The following is a 23349-nucleotide window of genomic DNA, read 5'->3' as shown; positions in this document are numbered from 1 at the left end:
TAATAAGAACTCACTATGCTCTACACATTACAGTAGAGCGAGTTTACCATATCGTCGTGCTCTTCTTCTCACACTCTCTCTCGCGTCACACTTCCGCTCGTACTCCTTCAACAACCTTGTGTGAATCTATGTGCCTAGCACATAGACAGTTAGATACTGAGAGGGGGCTATATTTTGCCATGGGAGCGAAGTACGAATTGCCAAAAATGTCCATATATGAATTGATCAATGGTGATAGAGATGAAGTTTTTCTGCATACAAAGCATGAGCCATAAGCATCAAACAAGCCTTGATTAACCAACAAAGCAGCTGACAGGGTCAGAAACACTAATTTTATATTGAACAACGAACAGGGGGTCTAGCTTGCATTGCCAAATTGCCACTTTTTATTGACTCAAGCCATTATTGGAAGGTCTTCTACTCGAGCATCTGGATGTAAGACTTTTCCTATCCACAATGACCCTACATTTAAACATCCCCCTATGTCAAGAAGAGATTGACCTATCTCTGCAAAGGTGGCACATGCCTATATTGGGATCACAAAAGTGAGATGCTTTGGAGTTACACCATCATGCACATCTGCAAGTAAAGTTTCAGTGCTCTCTCCCCTCCCCCTTGCACAACATTGGTAGAGAGCATTGCATTTCATGCATCTACACATAAGTAAGTACCTTAATCCCCTGACCTTATTTGAAAAAAGAACCTTTGGCTTACCAAGCAATGATGGGTGCATAATTTGTTGGTGAGAAATTATTGGAAAAATTTGTAGAAATTTATAGGATGACGCATGGTAGCAACATGCTTCACTAACTTCCACTAGGGCTTTTGAACTGAGAACTCATCACTACAATACACCCTACACCACCTATGACGCAAAACAGAAAGTTACCTACGCTTCTCTATCAATTTAATCTATAGCGTGCATCTTTTGTGTTTTTCTAAACTCCTATTTTGTGTGTGATTGAAAGGATATATATTCACAACAGTGGATGTTTTGACTGCACAACCATGACTCCAACTCGACAACACTGCAAGGTCCATTTTCCGCATCCCATTTCCCATGCCTATGTGTTTGCTTGGTCCAAGACATAAATCCTACGAGGCAAGGTATGACAGCTGTTTCTTTTAATTTTTGGAGAGACCACAGTGCCAACTCTCCACCATACTTTTGTATGGCACTTTTGCATGACATGCACTGCATATTTATCATTCACTCTATGAGGCTTCATTGCAAGACAAACTATCAAACATTGTCCTCCTACTTGCACAATTGAACGACACATGTACACAATTATCAGATCGATAGTGCAGTTTAATTTTTTTAGTCTATTAATGTTTTCTCCATTTTTTGAGTTTGTCAATGCTTCCTTAAGTTTAGTTTAGCTACATGTTTTCCTCAGTAGTACCTGCTCAGTCTTGATCATCGTATCTATATATATATATATATATATATATATATATATATATATATATATATATATATATATATATATATATATATATATATAATAGACCGTACACACTTGTTTTCTCACAATTAGAAAAGTCCACTTATGTACTCGATGCACTCTATACATGTAATTTGCTTTATTCGTAGGTGGTTGATGCACTATGTACATGTTTACTTTATTCAATCTAAGTATGTCCTTGCTTGGAAATGCATCTTATATATTGTGGGACAACGTTCTCCTTTGCATAATTGTTTTGTAGCACGAGGACAATTTTTTATCCCAACGTTCTCCTCCTCAGATATGTTTTACACCAGGTTCTGTGATTGAAAGCCAAGGCTGCTTGCTTCCTCCTACTATGACAACACATAACTCTCTCTCTCTCTCTCTCTCTCTCTCTCTCTCTCTCTCTCTCTCTCTCTCTCTCTCTCTCTCTCTCTCTCTGATTTTACGAGAAAGAGAAAATTGACTACGCTTGATTTAGAGTAAGATGGGTCCTTGGTTTGGAGACTAAATGGCCGATATTACCAGACTACATGGAAATATGTAAATAAACTACCAAAGTAGGTTAAGGAGTAGGGTTTAAACATAATGATTAAGCTCCAACCCTTTTCTTGATACAATTATCCCCTTTATTAGTCCTCTGTTGTACAGTGACCCTCTATGGGACACAAAAAGTCCCAAGCTGAGCCAATGTTGTTGCCTATCAATTGATTCTACTCATCCTCTCGTGTTCCGTGACAAAAGTTGAGGCCAGAGCAATCACAACTAACTAACCAAGTAACCAAGTGTGCTCCAAAATTTATGAGAACACTTATGGCAAAGAGAAGTGCCTTGGTCTCACTGCTCAAACAATTGTAGATAAAGCCGTGAAATTGGACCATTTTAGAGACAATTATAGAGCTAATCAATCATCATATATGTTTAATAAATACTCATGCGATTATTTTTTAAATATTTTTCAATGCACTTTTACTTTTATGCGAGTATTCTTGATGATATCATAGCCAACTCAAAGTAGCACCACAAAACCATTTTCCAAGCATGGCGTGAAAACAAATTGTCCTTAAAGCATAAAAGAGTGAGTTCTTCTTAGAAAAGATTGATATCCTTTTCATGTTATCTGTAAGGGTGGAATCCTAGTGGATCCTCAAAAGCTAGAGGTTATAAATGCATGGCCAAAACCAAGAAATCTACATCAACTGCAAAGTTTTATTGGCACGTGCTCTTACTTTAGATGGTGTGTATTGAGATGTTCTCGTCTATAACAAGACCTCTTCATAAATTCACCAAGGAGGAAATTGAGCATCAATGGACTATCAAAGGGAGAAAAAGTTTGCAATGCAAGTGGAGACAACTTAAGATCCATTTTACTCTAAGAAGGCATGCCATTGCATATGAGAGTTTTCATTTGCACAAAGATGAAGCTTGGCATATATGAAAAAGAGATTTTAGGCGTTCTACATGCAATGGAAACATGGAAACATTACCATCTTGGGATGACCTTCATCATTTGGACAAATCATTAGAGTCTTCAGTACTTCATGAGACAAACTGAGATTTTTGATAATCAAATGAGGTGGGCCAATTTTCTTTTAAAACTTCATTTTCATATAGCTCACAATAAAAAAAATACACTTTCACAAAGACCACTCTCTAATGTTTTATCTGTAGCATACCATGTTGATCTTAACCCCATGCTAGATGCCTATGCTACTGATCATGATTTTAAAGACGTTATGTCCGCCATAGAAATTAGGAAGACACAAGAGCCATTTTTGGCCTGCCCAAAGGGCAAAGGCTATAGCGATGCTTTCTCTTTTTGCCGACTAAAATTTAAAAAAATGAAGTTGTATTTTCAAGCATTTTTTTATAGATAAAAAATGTTGATTGGTCGAAATAAGATAGTGGACACTCATTTAGATGATGGGTAAATGAGTGATGGATGTGTATTTTTCAAAAATTGCACAGATTTATATGTTGTTTTATTGGACCATGGATAGAGAGATAGTGGACATTTACTTAGATAGGGTAAAGGGGCCAATAGCGTGCCCGGTTCCAGTCCAAAAACGCGATAGGTCCCTTACTTGTACAAGTTTCCTCCAGAAGAAGAACACAAGCTAACGGATGGTGTATTGGTTAGCCGAGAGTTGGGTGCAATCCTGATCGTCCGATATCAAGATCGAGCCTTGTTGGCCACAATGCACTATATACACCCCGCGGCGTCTCCCTTTCCATGGTCTTTTTTGTTACACATGGAATTTTGAACTGTGTCTTACCGCTTCTGTGTCGCACCATTCAAGTTGGCCTTACTATCCTAGATAGCCCTTGTGTTGAGCTTTTGATAGCGCCCTCCCAAGCTGAAAACTGTTATGTACACTGAGTGCAATTCTTCGCCTTCCTTAGGTGGCCCGCTATTGGCCCCTTTACCCTAGCTATGGGACTTGTGAACGTGCCTCGAAGTCGTGAGCCGTCTCTTACAATGATTCGTAGGGAATTTTGGAAATCGGAAGGAGAATTGAGCAATCTCCATCACGCCCTTTGTACACACTTCGCCTCTTGCCATAGCTGCAGCCTGCAGGCAGAGCTTCGTTCGCCATCACCCTCTCTCCTCACATGGTACCTGCACCTCTCTCTCCCCTATCGGCCTCATATACACTATCACTACTTCTCTCTTGCGCATCCCAGCTCTAGGAAACGATGCTAAACACATCCATGATGTTTTCTTTCTCCGCTATCTCACACTTCCCTGTATTCTCTGCCCTTCTCTACATGCGCCTGACAGAAGGACTCTCTGTCTCAGCCAGGCGTGCTCTTTCACTCTCTAGAACTCTCTCTCTCCGCCTCCATGCACATTCCAGATTGTAAAAGGAGCATTCTAAAGCAGGGCGGGGCACAGCGTGTATGGACGGAGAGCCACCAGTGTTCTGAGAACCCCCCACCCCTGCTCTACTGCATCGCGTGGAGCTGTGTGCCCGAGTCACTGCATTGATGGCCATGTAGCCAAGCAGCTTGTAGCTCCGTCCTCCCAAGCCTTGCAGCCCAAGGGGGTGGTGCAGACAGGGTTGTGCAGGAAGCAAAGGGAAACTAGGCACACACGGGAACGATGGCAGCCAAACATCTAGGCGTGCAGAGCTGGCATCAGGACTGCGCAATTGCAGGCGTCAGACTGGGGGTAGCCGCAGCAGGACACGTTGGATTCCCTTCCCTATTTTACATCACACAATGTCAATATTAATGTCCTTTCTTTGCAATCATAACCCTCATCGTCGGCCCTAAGTTGCTACGCCCTCCAGCTTCCAATTACCTATTGGAGCTCACGATCTCTGTCCGTTCTCTTTGTCATGGCAAGCCCTAGGTAGTTTGTGTCCCCTCGATCAACTTGCATGCTGGAACGCACACACAAACACCATCAACTTATTCACATAGAATGGAGAGGAGAGGGCGAGAGAAGGAAAGAGGGAGCTCATGAACCAGAGAAGGGGTCATAATGAGAGGGGACAAATCAGGGAGAGAACACAGGCTATGTTCATTGTACTGCAGAGCGAGTATGCAACTCGTGTGTGTGTGTGTGTGTGTGAGTGAGAGAGAGAGAGAGAGAGAGAGAGAGAGAGAAGCCCTGGTAGTGGATAGAATGGAATCTCTGCCTATGTCACGGCCAAACAGACATACGTATAGCGGCCAAAGCGAAAGAGCATGATATGTTCCCAGCTTTGTAGCAGACAAAAGAATTGGTTTGCATGAGCCGTGAGTCCTCTCAGACTCCACCGCTATGCACGTGGGCGCCTGCTTGCAAGTGGACCAGCAGGGAATCAAAATGAATGGGCATTGCCCGCAGCACGATCCAACACTTGCCTAGTGCTATGCACATCATCCTCTGTAGTGTTGCACTCTCTGCATGCTATCACTCGCATATCATTGGTCTTGCATTTGATGAATGTGATTAGCATTGGTTCATGCTCCCAACTAAGTTGTAGCTACGTCTACGTCTGCTTGGCATGGACTCATCTATGCACAATTGGTGGGGGGTGATCCCCCTGTCCTTGGTGCCACGAGCAACCTGTGCGTTGATATCATCTCGGACAGAGAGAGAGGCTCGCTACGACCATCAGCGATTATGGCTTGCACGGATCAGTGTAAGGGCATGGGAAATCGATCTATGAGCTTGGCCATGGAGCATTCGTATGTAGACTCAAAGAACGATGATTTGTAGCTCCGACTCGTGTTACATGCGAACTTGTCTCATCGTTGTTGCACGGGGCTTTGTGCTCATCTTCTCCAAAAAGCTGTGAATATTGGCAGAGGTTGGAGGGCTTCAAGCCTCAAGGATCTAGAGGTGAAGGTGAGCCAGCTGTGAGACTGTATCATTGCAATTTGCAAGGTCACCTCTTTCCATGCATTGGGATGGACAAATTTTTGTCCTCATCAGAACCCCCTCCCTACCCTAGCAGCGACGTGTCTCTGATATCAAAAGTATGTTCTTTTAACTTGGTAACCTTAGAGCTCAAGTTGCTCGTTCAATTATGCTACAGTCGGAGGCCTGGCTGCCCTACAAAATATTCGGAAATAGCACGTAACAAGACATAAACCGATTAATCGATATACCTGGCAACCACATAGACGCACAATCGCGAGACACACGAACAGAGGGGAATAGAGTGCGAGAGAGAGCAATAGGGCGCGTGCAGACGCACCTCCTAGAATGGAGTGCTACGCTGGCACGGCGAGAGAGAAGAGGGAAGAGGAGAGAAGAGCAACGCAAGCACTGGGTGCAATCTCCCCCTGTGCGAGAGTCACCATTTCCCTCTTGCACGTATTTGTTTTATAGATTTCTTGAATGGTCAAATTGGTTACAAACTGGTCGGCCGGTCATAAATGGCCAAATCTCATAAAGAGCACTTGAATAATAAAATGTACAATATATATTTCCATTCGCATAGGCCTAGCTCGTTCTAGTATTTTCCACCTGTCAGCTACAATAAATCATAAAATATCATTTCTATAACATACCTCTCCGTTGGAAAGCAACTGTCCTTAGTTGCGAATATAAAAATCTACAAACAATACTTGTCAAAAATAGTGATTAGTATGTTGTGTCAAAAACATCACATAATAAAAGAAAAATTTATGAAACTAAACAACATTAGTTTATGCCTGCCGTCATCCACATACTACCTATTCTAGTGTCCCATACCACTAGAATAAGCAGTATATGTCATACCCTGATGAATCAGGATATCATTGGTCACACTCATCATTAATCTCATAATGTCAAGTCGCATCACATAAACACTGCCATAATAATCACCAGTTACAGTGGTGGCCAGTCACTGCAGCATGATTTTGTGATTGGTGTTGCCTCATCCGGCGAGTCGACACCAATAAAGCGTGCTGCCTAAATCGACGAATCTGCACTAATGCTGCCTAAATCGACGGATCTGTATTGGATATTGTTTAAAAACCATAAATTTGAAGTTTATTAATGTGCTGCCTAAATCGGCGAATCTGCACCAAGATGAGTTTCTACACAGTGTCTGGATCAGCGAATCTGTGTGTTCGTGACTAATGGACTAGGCAATACATAAAAAGCAAAACACTGACTACCTGTGTGACACCACATTGGAGTTAGTTGAGTAGCAGAGTACTTACAACAATTTTTTCTTTTTGTTCACTAACTCAAAGCACCTTAGCTCACATGAGTAGATGCATAGCTGTTTGGCAAACCATCTCAATAAAATCTCCTTTTTTTTTTTTGAAAATGTATATACCATTATGTGTGGGGGGAGGGGATAGGCACAGGTACGAGAAAGCTGCAACTGTCAAACTTAATTAACCAAAGTATAGTTAACAAATTCAAAATGTGTTAATTTTGTGTTAAGAATTGGCCATGAAATAAAAGAAGGTGCCATCCTGATTAATGTTGGGTAATAAACAGTGACTTAACATCGAAAGTGGTACCAATGTATATAGAAAAACTCAAAACTATTACACGTGGGAGGAGTATCTATATAAAAAATAGAAAGGATCATAGACACATGCAAACATATCCTTCGAAGTTAGGGGTGAGTTTAAAATCACTAGCATGAAAATATGAATCTTGTTAGTACGAAAAAACACATGATAATGAGAGTTATGAAAGTTAGTCATCACACACAAAATAATATTTCTCAATAGTAAGTGCTTGAAAGGTCGTGCTTATTAGTGTGTCCATGAATGAATTCCTTGGATACCCATGTCCTTTAAATGTAGACACAATACACTGGAAGGGCGAATTTCAAACAACTGGTTTTGTTTTAACAACACCAAAATGATACTAAATTTGAAGTACTGCAAAATAATTGATACCAAATAGATAGTTCCACCTCACTTAAAAGAAAAATAGTTGGTTTGTTTATGTATTGTCCACCACACTACTATAAAAGCTTTGCACTCATGAACTACTCAATGAAAAGAATCAATGACATTATGTTATCATTCAATGTGCATTGGTTATGTTGAGATTAAACAACAATAAAGAGAAAGAAAATTACAGTAAGTAAAATAATCCCTACGAATAGAAACTTAAATTTCCTAGATCCTAGATGTAATGGGGTAGCATTTGACCCTAAGTTAGGCTTGGTAGTGTGTGTTTCGGTTATCCGGTGTGGACAATGTAGTTTGGGCACATTTGCCACGCTTTTTTAGTATGAAAGTTCAATTGGAATAAACTGACAAGTCCTATGCACCCATTAGTTGTGCAAGGGATGCACTAATGTGCATGAGGTATTTGATATGATTCTAACTCTCAATATTACTGATGAAATAGTGACTCGCTAGGCGTATGCATGGTAATATGGATAGCTATTACCAGAGTTTAACTTGAAATACTACTTATGTAGAAAATGGATCGTGATACATTTGCATGACACATGGAGAGTTTGTGGTTTGTGGAGGATTACCAAAATAGCGGATCCTGGAATATGGTGAAGTTACAAAGATCATATCACATATGGGTGAAAACGTAAGGGTAATAACAAGATGCAAATAAAGGCAAACTCAATAAATTAAGAGCGACGAAAACTATCACAAGAGATCTAAAAGATATATATATATATATATATATATATATATATATATATATATTTATTTATTTATTTATTTATTTATTTTTGGAAATCAAGCATTCCTTAGTGTTCCGAGCAGCAACTGCATCTAGTCTTGCTAAGAACTATCTCATTGCCTACTAGCAAAGTGCGCATCTTCATATTTTAAGGAGAATGACGATCTGTTGGGGACGACAAAATTATGAGCCAGTGGTAGCATCACAGAGACGTTGATGTCGGTGTTCGTAAGCTCTTCAAGAATTTAAAGATGGGCATCATATATCGCCACCCTGTCCACATTCATACCTTTGATCTGGTTAAATGTCCCATGAGGGGAGAGCACATTGCTGCCAAGCTTACCATAGTTCACCTCAATTGTATATTGAGCAACAAATTTAGAAGTTTATCACAAAATTTGTATGTCCAATTACACAAGCGGGTGAACCGGTCTTTGGCAGTGGAGATGAAGGTTTAGAAAAAGAAAAGAAAAACTATGGTTAGCTGAGGTCATCGAGCTTGGCAAACCAGCCGAGAACACTGACACGACGATGAAAAGTAGACGGTGAGCAGGGCGACCCATGGAGGCCTTTGCGAGCCAAAGTTGGATCAACTGTCTTGCACGCTTGAGCATCGTCAATGTTTGTCTGCTGAGAAAGTAGTGCAACGATTGCTCCAAAGCTTCGTCAATGTCCGCTGCTGCACATAGTTGTAGTGAGAGAGAGAGAGAGAGAGAGAGAGAGAGAGAGAGAGAGAGAGAGAGAGAGAGAGAGAGAGAGAGAGAGAGAGAGAGAGAGAGAGAGAGAGAGAGAGAGAGAGAGGGAGAAAGATCTTCAATATTTCCACCTCTGTACGTAGGTATTCAGACTGTGGAGGGGAGAAGAAGTCTGTGAGGGATTGGTTGTGTGGGGTACACGAGCGTTAGAAAGAGAGAGAGACCCTCGCAGATGATTGCCGTGGCTGCAATGGAGGTGAGAAAAAGAGAGAAATATGCTTACGAGGGTGTGTGTTGAAAGATAATTGCAGCTCATCTGCGATATGAGGTGGCGGGGGTGTGGGACTGCAGGTGAGGCCACAGTAAAGGTGATTAGTGTGGGTGTAAGGCAGGTATGGAAACGAGGGGAGTTGAGTGCATGGTGGCCTACTCATGGATGAGAGCTGCAGCCCAACATCGGCAGAAGTGAACATGCCGAGGTGCATGGGTGTGGGATTTGGCTGGCCACTCGTCGTAGGAGGATGGGGGTACGTGTCATGCCTACTGTAGACCTGCTAGTAGTTGCATGTAAAGTCGAACATGAGGAGTGTGAGGAGATTTGGCTGTGTGGTCAAGGTCGGCTGCAGGTTATGCATGGTGTGAGCAACACCAGTTGCATGCAAAAGCATACCAAGAGTCAGTTGTGGGTGTTGGCTGCCAATGACGACGAGAGGGGGGGTGGTTGATGACGAGAAAAGAGGAACAGTTAGACTGCAGTCAGCACGAGAGAGAGAGAGAGAGAGAGAGAGAGAGAGAGAGAGAGAGAGAGAGAGAGAGAGAGAGAGAGAGAGAGATTGATCTGGCGGCTACTGGTTGGTTGGTGGATAGGTAGAGAGAGAGAAAGAGTTGAGTGGCTGATCTGAACGGCCGCCTTTTGGGTACATGCAGAGGTGGTGAGTGGATGTGCTAATGGAGTGCGACGCCACTGGTGGACTGAGGGTTGGGTGATGGCACTGCAGGATGAAGTGGGTGAGGGTTGGCGCCCTGGTGGTTGGGCTGTAGTTTGATTAGAGAGGGAGAGAAAAAAAGAGGTCAGGCAGCTGTAAATTGCAAGAGAAATGCATGGAGGTTGGCGGTTGAGAGCGGTACTGGTTGAGTTGCTGGCAAAAGCGAACAAGGGAGAGGGTGATAAGCGAGTTTCTAGCGACTGATTTTTTTTTAAATGAGAGGGTGAGAGTCTGCGCCATGCCATGTGTGTGCATGTTGTCAGTTGGCAAAAACTGCATGGCGATTAGTGGGAGAGAGAGCTCGAGTGTACTTTTGAATGGTCGAGAGGGAATGGCAAGCAGCAGTTCAGTGACAAGATGACCAAAATTGCAAAGCAGTGGGGCCACTTACCACAGTGGGTTGCGCCATAAACGTCCATGCAAAATAGGGCATTGCATGGTAGCTCGATCTTCAGAGAGAGTTGATTGGGGGCTGTCTCTAAGGCCTGTTATGATGCGGGGCTGACGGACCTATCTCGAGCCGCAAGTGAATCAACATCCGAGTTGGGGAATTAACGCTTGCATTGTCTTCCACGGGCAATGTCAATAGTCCACCCTATCGCTCGCATGCTCCATCGTGCTAATCATGTGTGATGTGATGCCTCTGGTCATCACAACGGATTTCCTTCATATTAGTCTACATAATAATAATAATAATAATCCTAATTTCGGAGCTATTGATTGTGCTTATCTCCTCGTCATCATCCACTCAACGATCAAGTTTGAGCACAGCTCAAAGGTTCACTCGGGATGGTTAATCTTCCTCTGCCTCTATTCTTGTTTGTGTTCAACTTTTCTATGATCTTAAAATTTCTCCTCGTAATCCTATCATGTAAACTGTCACTAAGCCCTCTCGAGTAAGATTCTGCTCTGCTTAATATCGACCTACTAAATGCTATGTATTACTCCTCTTTGTCGTAACTAATCATCTCGACATGATTTTTAGTTTAATCCATGTTTTTTGTGTTTAATTAACACAATATTTACATTAACGAGCACTAAATTATGGCAATAAAGAAGGGACTCTAATTTAATTTCAAAAATTCACTAATTATATCATACAATCAACATTAATCAGTACAAAGTGAAGCAATTCATGGAATCTACAAACACAAGAAAGAAAAATACTTAGCTGCTGCTTATCGATCATAATCATTAGTCTTGGAGCGTAGCCTAAGCTCTGATACCACTGCTACAGTCGGAGGCCTGGCTGCCCTGCAAAATACTCGAAAATAGCACGTAACAAGACATAAACCGACTAATCAATATACCTGGCAACCACATAGACGCACAATCGCGAGATACACGAACAGAGGGGAACAGAGTGCGAGAGAGAGCAATAGGGCGCGTGCAGACGCACCTCCTAGAATGGAGTGCTATGCTGGCACGGCGAGAGAGAAGAGGGAAGAGGAGAGAAGAGCAACGCAAGCACTGGGTGCGGGTGCAATCTCCCCCCGTGCAAGAGTGACCATTTCCCTCTTGCACGTATTTGTTTTATAGATTTCTTGAATGGTCAAATTGGTTACAAACTGGCCGGCCGGTCATAAATGGCCAAATCTCATAAAGAGCACTTGAATAATAAAATGTACAATATATATTTCCATTCGCATAGGCCTAGCTCGGTCTAGTATTTTCCAACTGTCAGCTGCAATAAATCATAAAATATCATTTCTATAACAAATTATACTTTCATACTCATTAATGAGGGGATCATGAGGGACACCCTCCCAGGTCATAATGCCTTTAGTCTTTGGTCATAATTACACTTTCATACTCATCAATGAGGGGATCATCATGTGGGATGGTGAGGTCATAATGCCTTAATCTTTGGTCACCATTACACTTTCATACTCTTCAATGAGGGGATCATCATGAGGGACACCATCCCAGGTCATAATGCCTTTAATCTTTGGTCCTCCTTGTTGAAATATGGAGTGGATTCAAGGTCATTTCAGGCATATGTGCAGGAAAGTAAAAAAATATTGATGACATCCTAATCATGCTTTGACCTTGCTCTTGTTTTGCAAATATCATCATCATATTATTTTGGCCCATTCACACAAACAATTATCACACAACTATGTATTCATGAGTAGTATTTCTCAATGTTTTTGTTGTCATGTGCTATTATCTATACCATTGATGTTGCATTCACGTCTCTGTAATTCTTTTGGTTACGCTTTAATTTTCTTTCTTAATAATAATCTGTTGAGTTTTCAGAGATCACCTTGTAGAGATGTGATTGGCATTTATCCTAGTCCTTATTGTTTGAACATTATTAGTCATCCTAATGTGTGTTGTTAGGAACACATAACTAAACAATGTGCTAGCTGCAAATGGAAAGGGTGATGATACAAGAGAGATTATTGCATTGATACAAGCTAGAATGCAAGATGGTGATCACAAACTTGATGATGATAACATTGGCTAGTTGAACTTTTAATTGACTTGAACAATCCACTTGCACCTCACATTTTTCTTAAAAAATGATGTATTAACATGCGGGATGGTGATAGTTTCTATGTATATTGTGCTTGTGTACCTATAGTGTGGATGTATTATACTATGCCCTACTTACTATATTGATAACTATGTACAAAGGGTGTTTCACTATACTTGGCTTTTTGCAACATCAAGGTGGTGAACTTTGTGAATCGTGATCGGTTTACCCATGTGAAATTGGAGAATTAGACACAACTTGCTAAGGTGTCTTCTCTCTTAATACGTTGATCCACTCTTGTTTGTAGAGAGATAGAGAGGGAGAGTTGTTTCTTTCATTTTACTCTTTAATTCAACAATCTACTCCCTATTTTCTTGCTCTTGTCTCAAGATGTTGGCCTCACACATGGTCCTCCATTAATTGCTCGATGTACCATGCTCATAAAGCAAATTGTCTCTTATATTTTAGTCCTTGCTCATTGCGGCCAATAGGAAATTGCCTCTTTGAAATTTCAAATGTGGATCCTTTGGACCTATCCAAAAGTCCCATGTTTCTAGTTAGCTGTCGTGAGGTAGACTTGGAAAGAAATGGTGACTCCGTCATCCATGTGTGCTATGTGTGCATGCATGTATCATATTTGAGCATAGTTTGCCATCTTGTTTGTGTTAGAGATAGACTCTTCTTTCCTACATAATTCAATGCACACAAAGCCATGTGAAACCACCTTGTAGAATTTAATGGCAATTTTTGGGCATGGAAGTCTATTACTGACAAGAAAGAGTATTCTTGGTATTCCAAAATAGAACTTCCTTTGTCCACTACCATATTGGATATCACCATATATAACCCCCCCCCCCCGGGTGGCTCTGCGGTTCTTTTTGCGATACAAGATCTATGCTCCTAAGCTCTCTGGTTACTACTAGTTTTAGTTATAAATTCTATCACTTGAAAAGTGGTGTAAAGATTCCATTTATATTCAGCTCTGACCATGGCAAGCCTTGTCATTTTATCACTTGTTACTTGAATATGGTTATCTTTTTAGTGGCTTTTGCCTTTGTGTTACCCGTTCTCTATAAGAGAAAGCTATGAATGAATCACTTGCTCAACCTTATGTTGGGAATCATGGTACTCGAGCTACTATAATTACTATTAAGACATATTTTTTATTGGCAGACAATGAAGAAAGACATTCATGACTATGTGTCCAAATATCTTACCTTCAAAAGGTTAAGTATGATTGAGGTAAGCAACCTAAATTGTTGTAAACACTTTCTATTCCTAATTCTCCACGGGAGGGTATATCCATGGGTTTTATCTTTCGACTACAGAAGGGTATATCTAAAGAGTTGAAGAAAGGTCTAAAAAGTGATTGAACTATCAAAAAGATACCTAGTAAGAAACGTCTCATAAAAATGATGCAATCTCTAAAAGCTGCTTGTGAAACTAGAGCAAAAACAACAAGATCTACAACTTTTGTGTTGAACGTTTTACCAAAAAACAAAAAGAGGGAGGAATCTATGAATTAGTGCTTAAAGAATACTCTTGGTGCACACTAACCAAAAGTCTCTCCTATCGGATCTGCCGCGCAACCCCCTCATCCCCCTATTGTGTCGCCCTTCTCCTGCGATTTTGAGCAGGTTTGGCCTTGCGATGGACCACTGTGCCTCGTGCATCGTTATCCCCTCTCCCTCCCACTGACTATGTAGACCCATCGCATTCAACCAAACTTGCGGAATCAGGTGCCTCTCGAGTTCCCTCCATGCTTTCTCTACGAATGCCCCCTCTCAAGCTTGCAAATGGCTTGGCTCCCCTTCTCACCTTAGAAGGTATGACCTTTCTCTCTCTCTCTCTCTCCACCTCTGCTATCTCCCTCTACTTCGCCTCATAGAATCCCGACGCTTTCATTTTTCTGCAGGACACACACGTGCAAAGCGATGTTTTTCTCTCTAGTGCAATATCCCGATTCATATTTTTCCCTTCTTTTTAATGGTGCACACTCCACCTACAACGTGTCTCTCTCTCTCTCTCTCTCTCTCTCTCTCTCTCTCTCCACCTGTCATCTCTCCAGGTCCTTGCCTTTATCGACTTTTCGCCTTAAGCCTTGGGAGGATCTTTTCAGATTCTCCTTAATTCACCTCCTTCCCAAAATTGGGAGGACCTATGAGCATGGTTTCTTTCTTTGAAAAGTCTCATCTCATATTCCTCTTCTGTCTCTCCCATAGAAGTTCTTCATACCTACCATCTCCTATATGCTAATCATCTCTAGATGCTTTCATCACAAGTACTACCTCTATCTTGTACATACTTCTTCTTCCTCATGACCTCCCTCTCTCACATGCGCAGATAAGTGTTTGAGGGCTTGGGATTGAGGTCTTTCACTACTTCTTGTAACAAAAAGATGCATGTTATGTTGCCAAATCTTAGAATTTTTGCTTCATTGATCTCGCGAGGCGAGCTAGAATCATGTATTGATTCAAGATCTCTCAGAGAATATGTAAAAAATTAGTTTTTAAAGGGGGTTCAGCTCAAATAAATTGGCCCTCAGTTGGTGTCGTGTGTATATGCTACTCTCTCTCTCTCTCTCTTTACCAATCATGCATGCATACATATTAAATATCTCTATCTTTAGTTTTGATAGCTAAAAAATTGTGATACTTAATTGAATAATTGTTTTAATTATTCATTACCTTTTACAATTAGTATTAAGCTCTTTGGCATACATTGCTAGAAAATATATACTGGATATTGTTTTCCCATAATACCATTTTCTCAACGTTTTATAATACAACGTATTGCTATGTCCATGTTAATAGGTATTCAAGGCATAATTCTCTAGCTTGAACACTTCAAAGGGTTAGTCGGGCTTCTATCTTCTATAAAGCTTGGCTGTAGTCAATTATGCAAATGGATGACTAAATAACCCTTGAGTGATGTCCAAAACGTTTTTTTAAGTCTTCTTAGAGAGAATCAACCGAGATTCCACTTGAGTTAAGAAGAAAAAGTGGTTGAAAGAAAAAAGGAAAAGCTAAACGTTGGCAGCTGGTGCACCTACCATTTGGGGGCAAAAAATGTGGAGCCAGCATGTGGCGAAGAGAGAGAGAGAGAGAGAGAGAGAGATCGGCAAATTTTTTGGGGGTTCAGGCGAGTAGGTGACGCTTTTGTCTCTCGGAACGAAGGCCTCGGGTGCAAGAGTTCTCCTCTCTCTCTCTCTCTCTCTCTCTCTCTTTGCATGCTTGCGTGTGTGCAGGCAAGGGTGCAGGTGAAGGCTCGGAGTCGCTCTGGTTTGTTCGAGAGTAGAGCAAGTAATTGAGGTTGTTGAGCCCATGGTGCGTCCTTGCGTGCCTGTTGGGTCTCCCTATGCATGCCCTTTGCAATAAACGTCATTGGCTTCCACGCACACATGGGTTGACGTGCACATGAGCAGGGAGTAGGTCGTTCTGTCTCTCTCTCTCCCCCCCTTGTGTGCAAGGAGCTAGGGCAACATAGCGGCTTTTGAGTAGTGGTGGATTTGGAGCGCTCTCTCTCTCTCTCTCTCTCTCTCTCTCTCTCTCTCTCTCTCTCTCTCTCTTTTTCTCGCGCGCGCTAAAGTCAAGTGGCCTGAATTGCATCTCTGTGCTGAGCTACAACATGAGCTATTGCGTTCGAGGTATTTGAGTGGCAAGATGGTGTGTGTGTGTGTGTGTGTGTGTGTGTGTGAAGAAGAGGACGCATGGCAGCAAATAGGGAGGAAGGTGCGACGGAGGGGCTATGGTTAGGTGAGTGGTCATTGTCTAGCACGGGGAAGATGCGTGCATGGAGCTCCAAAGCATGCAGACCAGGAGAGTATTCCTCTGACTCTTGTTTGGGGGGGGGGGGGGGGGGGGGGGGGGGGGGGGGGGGCACAGCGAATGAACAAGCAAGCTAGAGGATCGGCCATCGTCTTTTTGGTTGGCAAAGGGGATCTTCAGAGATTCGCATTAACGAAAATCGAGTAGACCAATGCATCGACCCGATATTTTGTAATTCTAACCTTGGTTTTTTTACAAACATGGCTTTTAATGGGTGTCAAAGAGTACTTAACTTAGAGAAAAAGAGGTCTTTGCCATATTTGAAGGTTCTCCTCCACCTACTTGAATGAAGTTTGTAGAGGACTAGAGGGAGTGAGAGTGTGTCCATTTACCTATATCACACTGGGTCTAATTCGACATACATTAATTAATTTCTGGCGAAGATTTCGCCAACCCCTTAACTTTTAGAATAGCAGCTGATGCACATGCGCCTCTCCTCGCCGGTTGTGCGGTTCTCCATGCCCGCCTTCTTGTGCACTCTCTTTGCCCGTGTCTCATCTCGCTCATGCCATCCACCTCTCCTTCTCCTCCCCACGCTGCATTAGGGGAATTTTGAGGCCACTTTTGTGCCCTGTAAGAATATGTAGAGAGAGAATATATACTTTATTTAAAAAATAGTGAAATGTTTGTAAAAAGGTGAGTTTGCGTCCTTTTTACCTCCACCGAAACATGTCATTGTCAAATCTTTTTAGGATCTTTCGTATTCTAAAAATGCTCCCTCCAAAACTAGCGAAAACGTCAGTTCTGGCCCAAAATTCAAAATTTCCAAAAAATTATTGACACACTTTTACTTTGCCAGCATATAATTTACAATCACACTCCCTGGTTTGTAAAGAGATGGGGCTCCCTGTCCATATGGTCTACACAAGGCATGGAGAAATCCCATTATCAAGCAAGAACCAAGTTTTTCAAGCATACAAGACATGGAGGAGGTGCAGTGAAGGAAAACAGCTTGCTTGAGGTTTTCCAATGGTTCTATAGACAAATATGGCATAGAACCAGATCAAAAATGACAAAGAAAGCACTACTGAACTCAGATTTAGCAAATTCCTTACACAAGAACAAGCAGAAAAGACAAAATTCATATAATAGTTCATCTGCAAATGAAAAATTCTTACAATGGCTAGCTACAAGAGAGAGACAAGGTAGAAAGTGGGCCAAAGTACAGGTTTGAGCAAAGTCAGTCTTTTGATGAAGGTACATCAACTTCACCCCTAAACTTCAGAAACTTCTGCTTATTGTAGCCTATCATTTGTCTCTTGAGGTCCCCAGAGTGGGCAAGCACATAGGATGCCATTGTTGCAAAATAACCAACTCTAGAACCAGTAAGGCCAGAGAAGAATCCAAAAATTCTGATGGCTTCCTCCTTTTCCACCAATATTAACTTCTCTAACCTTGGAGGAAGCTGATATGAACCAACAACCTTTGCAAGTGCTTTAATTGCAAGCATTGGCAGCAATGGTTCTCTTGTAAACTTGTTATGGAATATAATGACAGTCTCTTTGTTGAGCTTCCCAATAAAGTGTCCCAAGATCTGGTTCCTTCCTAAATTTAAGGGTCTGGAACCCATCCCCCTGCCAAGGAATTTGTTTGTGTCCAGTATTTCAATCTGCAAAAATATGTCTTGGTTAATTGTTCAGCACATTAATCAGACAGGGCAAAATGGTCATTAACATACCTTAGGAGACTCATCCTCCTCAAACAAGGCAGGTTCCCATATATCAATGGATCTAGTTGGCCTTACTTCATAATCTCTGGTCTTTTCCTCTCCCATATGCTCTATTTTAAGCCTTTTCTGGATCTCATTGAACTCCTCTTCAGAAGGTACACCCTGTTGCTCATATCTCAGAACAATGTCCTGCACATGCTTTCCAACACTTGAGCTGTCAATAAAATTTTCTGCCTTTGTGTCCAAGACTGCTAAGGGGCAAGGTGAGTAATCAATAAATCCTATGTCATTAGATCCCCACTCAGCCAAAACTGCCAAAGCATAATCTTCCCTTAGATAAAAAAGATGCTGAATGTCATTCAGCAAAACATATTCCTTTTTGTTAACTTTGTATGTGGGAAATGTTGCTGTGCAATGCAAAGGATCAACATCTTCATCCTCAATGTCAACATTCTCCACTTTAGTGATGTTTTTTGCTTTAAATTTTGCAATGTCCAGCATCTCAGTGCTTTGTAGCTTCTCTTCCTCTTCATGGAACTCCATCTCTATCTCCTCTTTCTCCTGGTCCTCCTCAGCCTGGGAAATCTACTTTGGAATCTCTTTGCCCTCTGGTGTGGGAGTACACTGAAGAAAATGATAAGTCCAAGGTCATAATCTACCAACTGGCAATGCATATTACCATGAAATTTGCAAGGCTTTATGATCTTTTGCCAGTCTGGATGAAGGCTTGACCACTTCTTTGCAATACCTGTCCTTGACAAGCTACCTGCTTTGCATATATCAACAAAATGAACAAGATTGTCAAGCCTGTGATCTCTGATCAATTATGTATATATATCTTTCAAGTCACTAATTTGTGTAGAGAAGCAATCCACAAGTGCTTGAAGATCAAAGGCAGCATTAAAAATCTGTTTGACACTTTGAAATCTTGTAAGTTCATTAACTTTGTAAAGAAAAGACATCAGCCTGTCATCAACGGTCTCTTGTATATCCTCTGTATCCATTATGACAATCCACAAATGCTCAGCTGAAAAAGAGAAAAGAGAAGTCTATCAAGACATTAACCACCCTTCTTTATATCAAGTCTACAAACAAATTAAAAGCATAAAATTGTCAAGCAAATTAAGCGCAAGCAAAAAAGAATTACATAAAATTGTGACATGCTAAGTTTGTCACTTGCTATGCGAACTGTGAGGGGTTAAGAGAAACTCGGCACTCACTAACTACGAGCACGGAGTGACACTTGGTACGCGATTTCCTATTGCTAGGAAGAGGTCGACGTCTCCCAAAATCGCGCACGGGTGTCGCGGTGTGTCGCTTGGAGGGTTGGAGGCTTAATTTTGAAGCCTTGTGAATGAAAATAAGCGAAAAAAACGGGTTGGGTAGGTTCCTTTTATGGCCAAAAACGCCGCCTCGGGGGGTGTGCAAATCGGTTGCCGCCTCGAAGTTTGGTCCAACTGCTAGTTTTTATGCGCCTAGGGACTTGCGCCATGCACCCTATATAAACCTCCTCAGAGCCCAAACTAAGCGCATTTTGAAGGAGGTTTTACCCGGTTCTCGCACTTCCACAACCCAAAACTTCGAGCACTTTGACCGTCACCCCGTGCGCGATATTCGTAAGCGTACGGAGTTTCAAAGCAATGTGTTCCACTATGTCCACAAGTGTGATCATGTTTACGATGTGTACCGCAATGTGTGCCACTATTTTCACTATGCATACAATATGTGTCTCAAGAGGTTTAAGAGGTTTTCACCGCTTGGGACTCCCGTAACCCCGTGCGTGATATTGGTAAGTGAGAGGACTGTGCTCCCTTCGCAATTTCGCGTCCGGAGTGTCACCGCCTCTGTGTACCGCTTCGTCACCCCGTGCGCGATCATCGTAAGTGTGAGGACATTGGTCCCTTTGTGATTTCGCGTACAGGGTGTCACTGCAATGTGTTCCACTATGTACGGAAATGTGTGCCACTATGTCGAAAAGGAGGAGTTTACTTTGATAAAGTAATAATAAAAATTAAATATACATCGTTTACTTTTTTTACTAATGTTTGTTGTGTAACAATCATTCCTATCTCTTTTGAAGATGGCAAGGACCAAGAAGACTGCAAGGAAGGTTGATAAGCCGGTTGATAAGCCTCTATCCAAAGATGAAGAAGAAGCTCAGCCTAGCAAAGCTTCAGCTGGTACTTCCAAACCAAAGAAGAGCACATCTCAGAGGAAGGACCCTAAACCAAGCACACCTGACCCTCAACCAAGCAAAAGAAAAACTACACATCAGAGGAAAGCTTCCAAGCCACTGCAGCTTAAGCCTCTCCTTACAAAGATAAAGTTCAAGCAGGGGGTCAAATGTCTAAGAGAGATAAGGAAGGCCATAAAGGCCATCAATCTTGCAATTCCCAAACTGCCCTTCCAAAGACTATGCAGACAAGTTGCAGAGGAGTACAAGATTGACATGAGGTGGACTAGAACTGCATTGGCATGTATCCAGGAGGCTTCTGAGGACTTTATGATTGAGCTTTTCCAAGATGCCTATATCTGTGAAGCTCATGCCCATAGGGTTACTTCGATGGACAAAGACATGATCGCTCTCAGGAGGCTGAGGTACAGGTTTTCAAGAATGTTGGAGCCTGTCCTTATGCATGATATTAAGGCCTTTAATATTCTCAACATTCCTCCATGGAGGAAGCCCAAGGAGCCTGAAGTAGGAGTAGTTGATATTACTGAAGAAGAGGAAAAGGAAAGGAAAAAGAGAGCAAAGGAAGACAAGGAAATTGCAGAGAGAAAGGAGCTTGACCTGTTGGAACCTCAGCTAGTGCCCCTCTTGAGGAGTGTCAATCCTACTGGTTTTGTTGTCGCTCTATTCAGTGAGGAGGATCCTAGGAAGGATTACAATTCACTTGACTCTGAGACCTTGGAAATTCTCAAGGACTGGACCAAGGAGATGAATTCTCCACTCCTTATCACATGCCTCAGGTTGTTTTTGTTTTCCTCTGTATTTTTGTTTATAGCAAGAACTCTTTATATAACAATATCTTGTACCAGGTTAATGATGCATACATATGAGCTAGACCTTCAACAAAAGGTGGAATATTTAGACCCTTCTATCTCCCACTTTCTCAGGACAGAGACAAATATTAGAGAGCTCACAAAGTGGTTGATTCATGTGGACTTGGAAATCTGTGAAATTTTCTTGATTCCTTATCATGAGAGGTAAGTTTCCTACCTACACCTTGTGAAGAGAATTTACTAATTCATGTTAGAAGGCTAACTGAGGCTTGTTTTTATAGCTCACATTGGAGTTTAATTGCAATTGATATTGTGAAAATAAAATTCTACTTTGTCAATTCTCTTGCTGGAGTACATGGTCAAGCAAAATTGTAAGTATAGTAGCAGACACATTTTGTAAACCACAAGTAGAACCTCAAGCACATACTTTTAATAAAGAATTTTGGACAATGCTGCTACAAGATTTATAGAGACACTGGAGAATTGTCCACCCATGCCAAAGATGCTGACTGAAATCCAATTTTCAATTGTGAAGGTTGGAATTCTTTATGCTTTGTTCACTTCAATGGATTATCCTCAAATATTTTTTCCCATAAATACATGTAATGAGTTGCAGGTTCCAATCCAGCCTGAAAGCCATTCATGTGGATGGAGGGTAGTGACAAATGCCAAGCTCCTCTTGGACTTCATATACTGCAATGACAATCAGAATATAGAAGTATAGCATATTTCATATTTGCCAGCTGTATTTTTTCTCATTTTATTGTTCCTAAAACTTGCTTTCTATTGCCTTGTATAGATTAACAGAGAGTGCTATAGTGAGAACCATGTATGGTTGACAAGAGCAAAGATTATCAAGTATATGATTGAAGCAAATGTACAACTGCAAGAGGTATTTAAAGATGATGATGTTGAAGAGAAGGGGAAAGCAAAGCTAGAAAAGGCAAAGGGGAAAGCAAAACTAGAGAGGAAAAGGGAAGTGAAGAGGAAGAAGAGAGTGGTGAGTAGGAAAAGGCAAGTGAAGAGATGGATGATAAGAGAAAGAGGAAGCAGCCCTCAAGCCCTCCTGCCAAAGAGCCCACAAGAAAATCTCCCAGGACAAAAGAGCCCACTGCAAAAGCACCAACCCCTAGGGACATGAAAACTCCTGGCAGAAAACTATTCTAGCTTTTTGTAGCCCACTCTAATTGTAGCCCAGTTGTATCAAGCTTCCCACTTGTATCCAATTGTCTATTCTATAGCCCACTTGTATCCAATTGTCTATTCTATAGCCCAATTGTATCCAATTGTCTATGTAATTGAAAATATTTGAAATTGAATACATTTTGATCACCTTGTTTTAAGACTCTGTTACAAAATCAAATCATTGAAGTAAAATCATTGATGTTTGGAAAAGTTGCATTTCAATAACAAAATAAAGATCCTTTTAGATCTTTATTTCAATAAGATCCTTGCAGGTCATGTGATACAAAACAAGATCCTTGCAGGTCGTGTGATACAAAATAAGATCCTTGCAGGTCATGTGTTACAAAATTGCCTTGAAGGATGTTCAAGGCACCAAATGTACAATGCCATCCAAGATGTCCTTGCACTGTAGCCTCTTTTCATTCCTTTTTGATACCTACAAAAACAGTCCAAGTTAAATAAAGAACCAATAAGAGAACAAGAGACTTTTAGGGATAACAGTTACCTTTCCACCATTTATTTGAAAGCAGAATGTTGTGGGCAGTTCAATTTCATCATTTTGCAGGTCCAATCTCAATTGATGTAAGCTACACATGCCTCTTATCTTTACAATTGACAGATGCTCATTGTTTACCCATATATCAATGTCTTCTATTGGGCTATCAATGAAGTCCTCCATGTCTTGATCAAGTGGAGTTAGCTGACCACCAACATAGTGCCATCTTCTGTAATAAAATGACATAATGAAGTTTTGTGTCCCTATCATGTATTTGCAAGCAATTGAGCCAGCTTGCACATTACAAGTGATTCCATTCACTGTTTTGGTGTTCCAACCCTCATCCACAAATTCAAGTACATTTGCTGAGTCTAAAGTCTTCACTGAAAACATTGTTCTAGATTTTCTGACTTCAGCATTAGAGAAGAAGTCTACAAAAACTGTAATGGGCATGAATATAGA

At 41.4% G+C, this 23349-nt stretch overlaps 1 protein-coding gene across 7 annotated transcripts in view; it reads left to right on the top strand.

The window, feature by feature from the left end:
• LOC147451292 (uncharacterized) overlaps nt 1–22543 on the top strand; it is a 28090-nt gene extending 5547 nt beyond the window's left edge. For 2 of the 7 annotated variants that reach the window (XM_086520273.1, XM_086520274.1), the window contains exons 2-9: nt 969–1035; nt 13881–13949; nt 20284–21173; nt 21243–21410; nt 21488–21577; nt 21669–21741; nt 21823–21924; nt 22006–22543. In XM_086520273.1, coding sequence (XP_086376399.1) covers nt 1009–1035; nt 13881–13949; nt 20284–21173; nt 21243–21410; nt 21488–21577; nt 21669–21741; nt 21823–21924; nt 22006–22347 — 1761 coding nt within the window. In that variant the 5' untranslated portion in view covers nt 969–1008 and the 3' untranslated portion in view covers nt 22348–22543. Of the gene's footprint in view, nt 1–968; nt 1108–13880; nt 13950–20283; nt 21174–21242; nt 21411–21487; nt 21578–21668; nt 21742–21822; nt 21925–22005 lie in introns of those variants that run through there. The other 5 variants (XM_086520275.1, XM_086520277.1, XM_086520276.1 and 2 more) reach the window with 5 other exon arrangements.
• The last annotated feature ends 806 nt before the right edge of the window (nt 22544–23349 follow it).

Source organism: Adiantum capillus-veneris, chromosome 9 (genome assembly GCF_014529385.1).
Source record: "Adiantum capillus-veneris isolate H3 chromosome 9, ASM1452938v2, whole genome shotgun sequence".
In the NCBI taxonomy this organism is placed as follows: domain Eukaryota; kingdom Viridiplantae; phylum Streptophyta; class Polypodiopsida; order Polypodiales; family Pteridaceae; genus Adiantum; species Adiantum capillus-veneris.
Note: the sequence above shows the minus strand (reverse complement) of the source record. Positions and strands in the feature narration are given on the sequence as shown.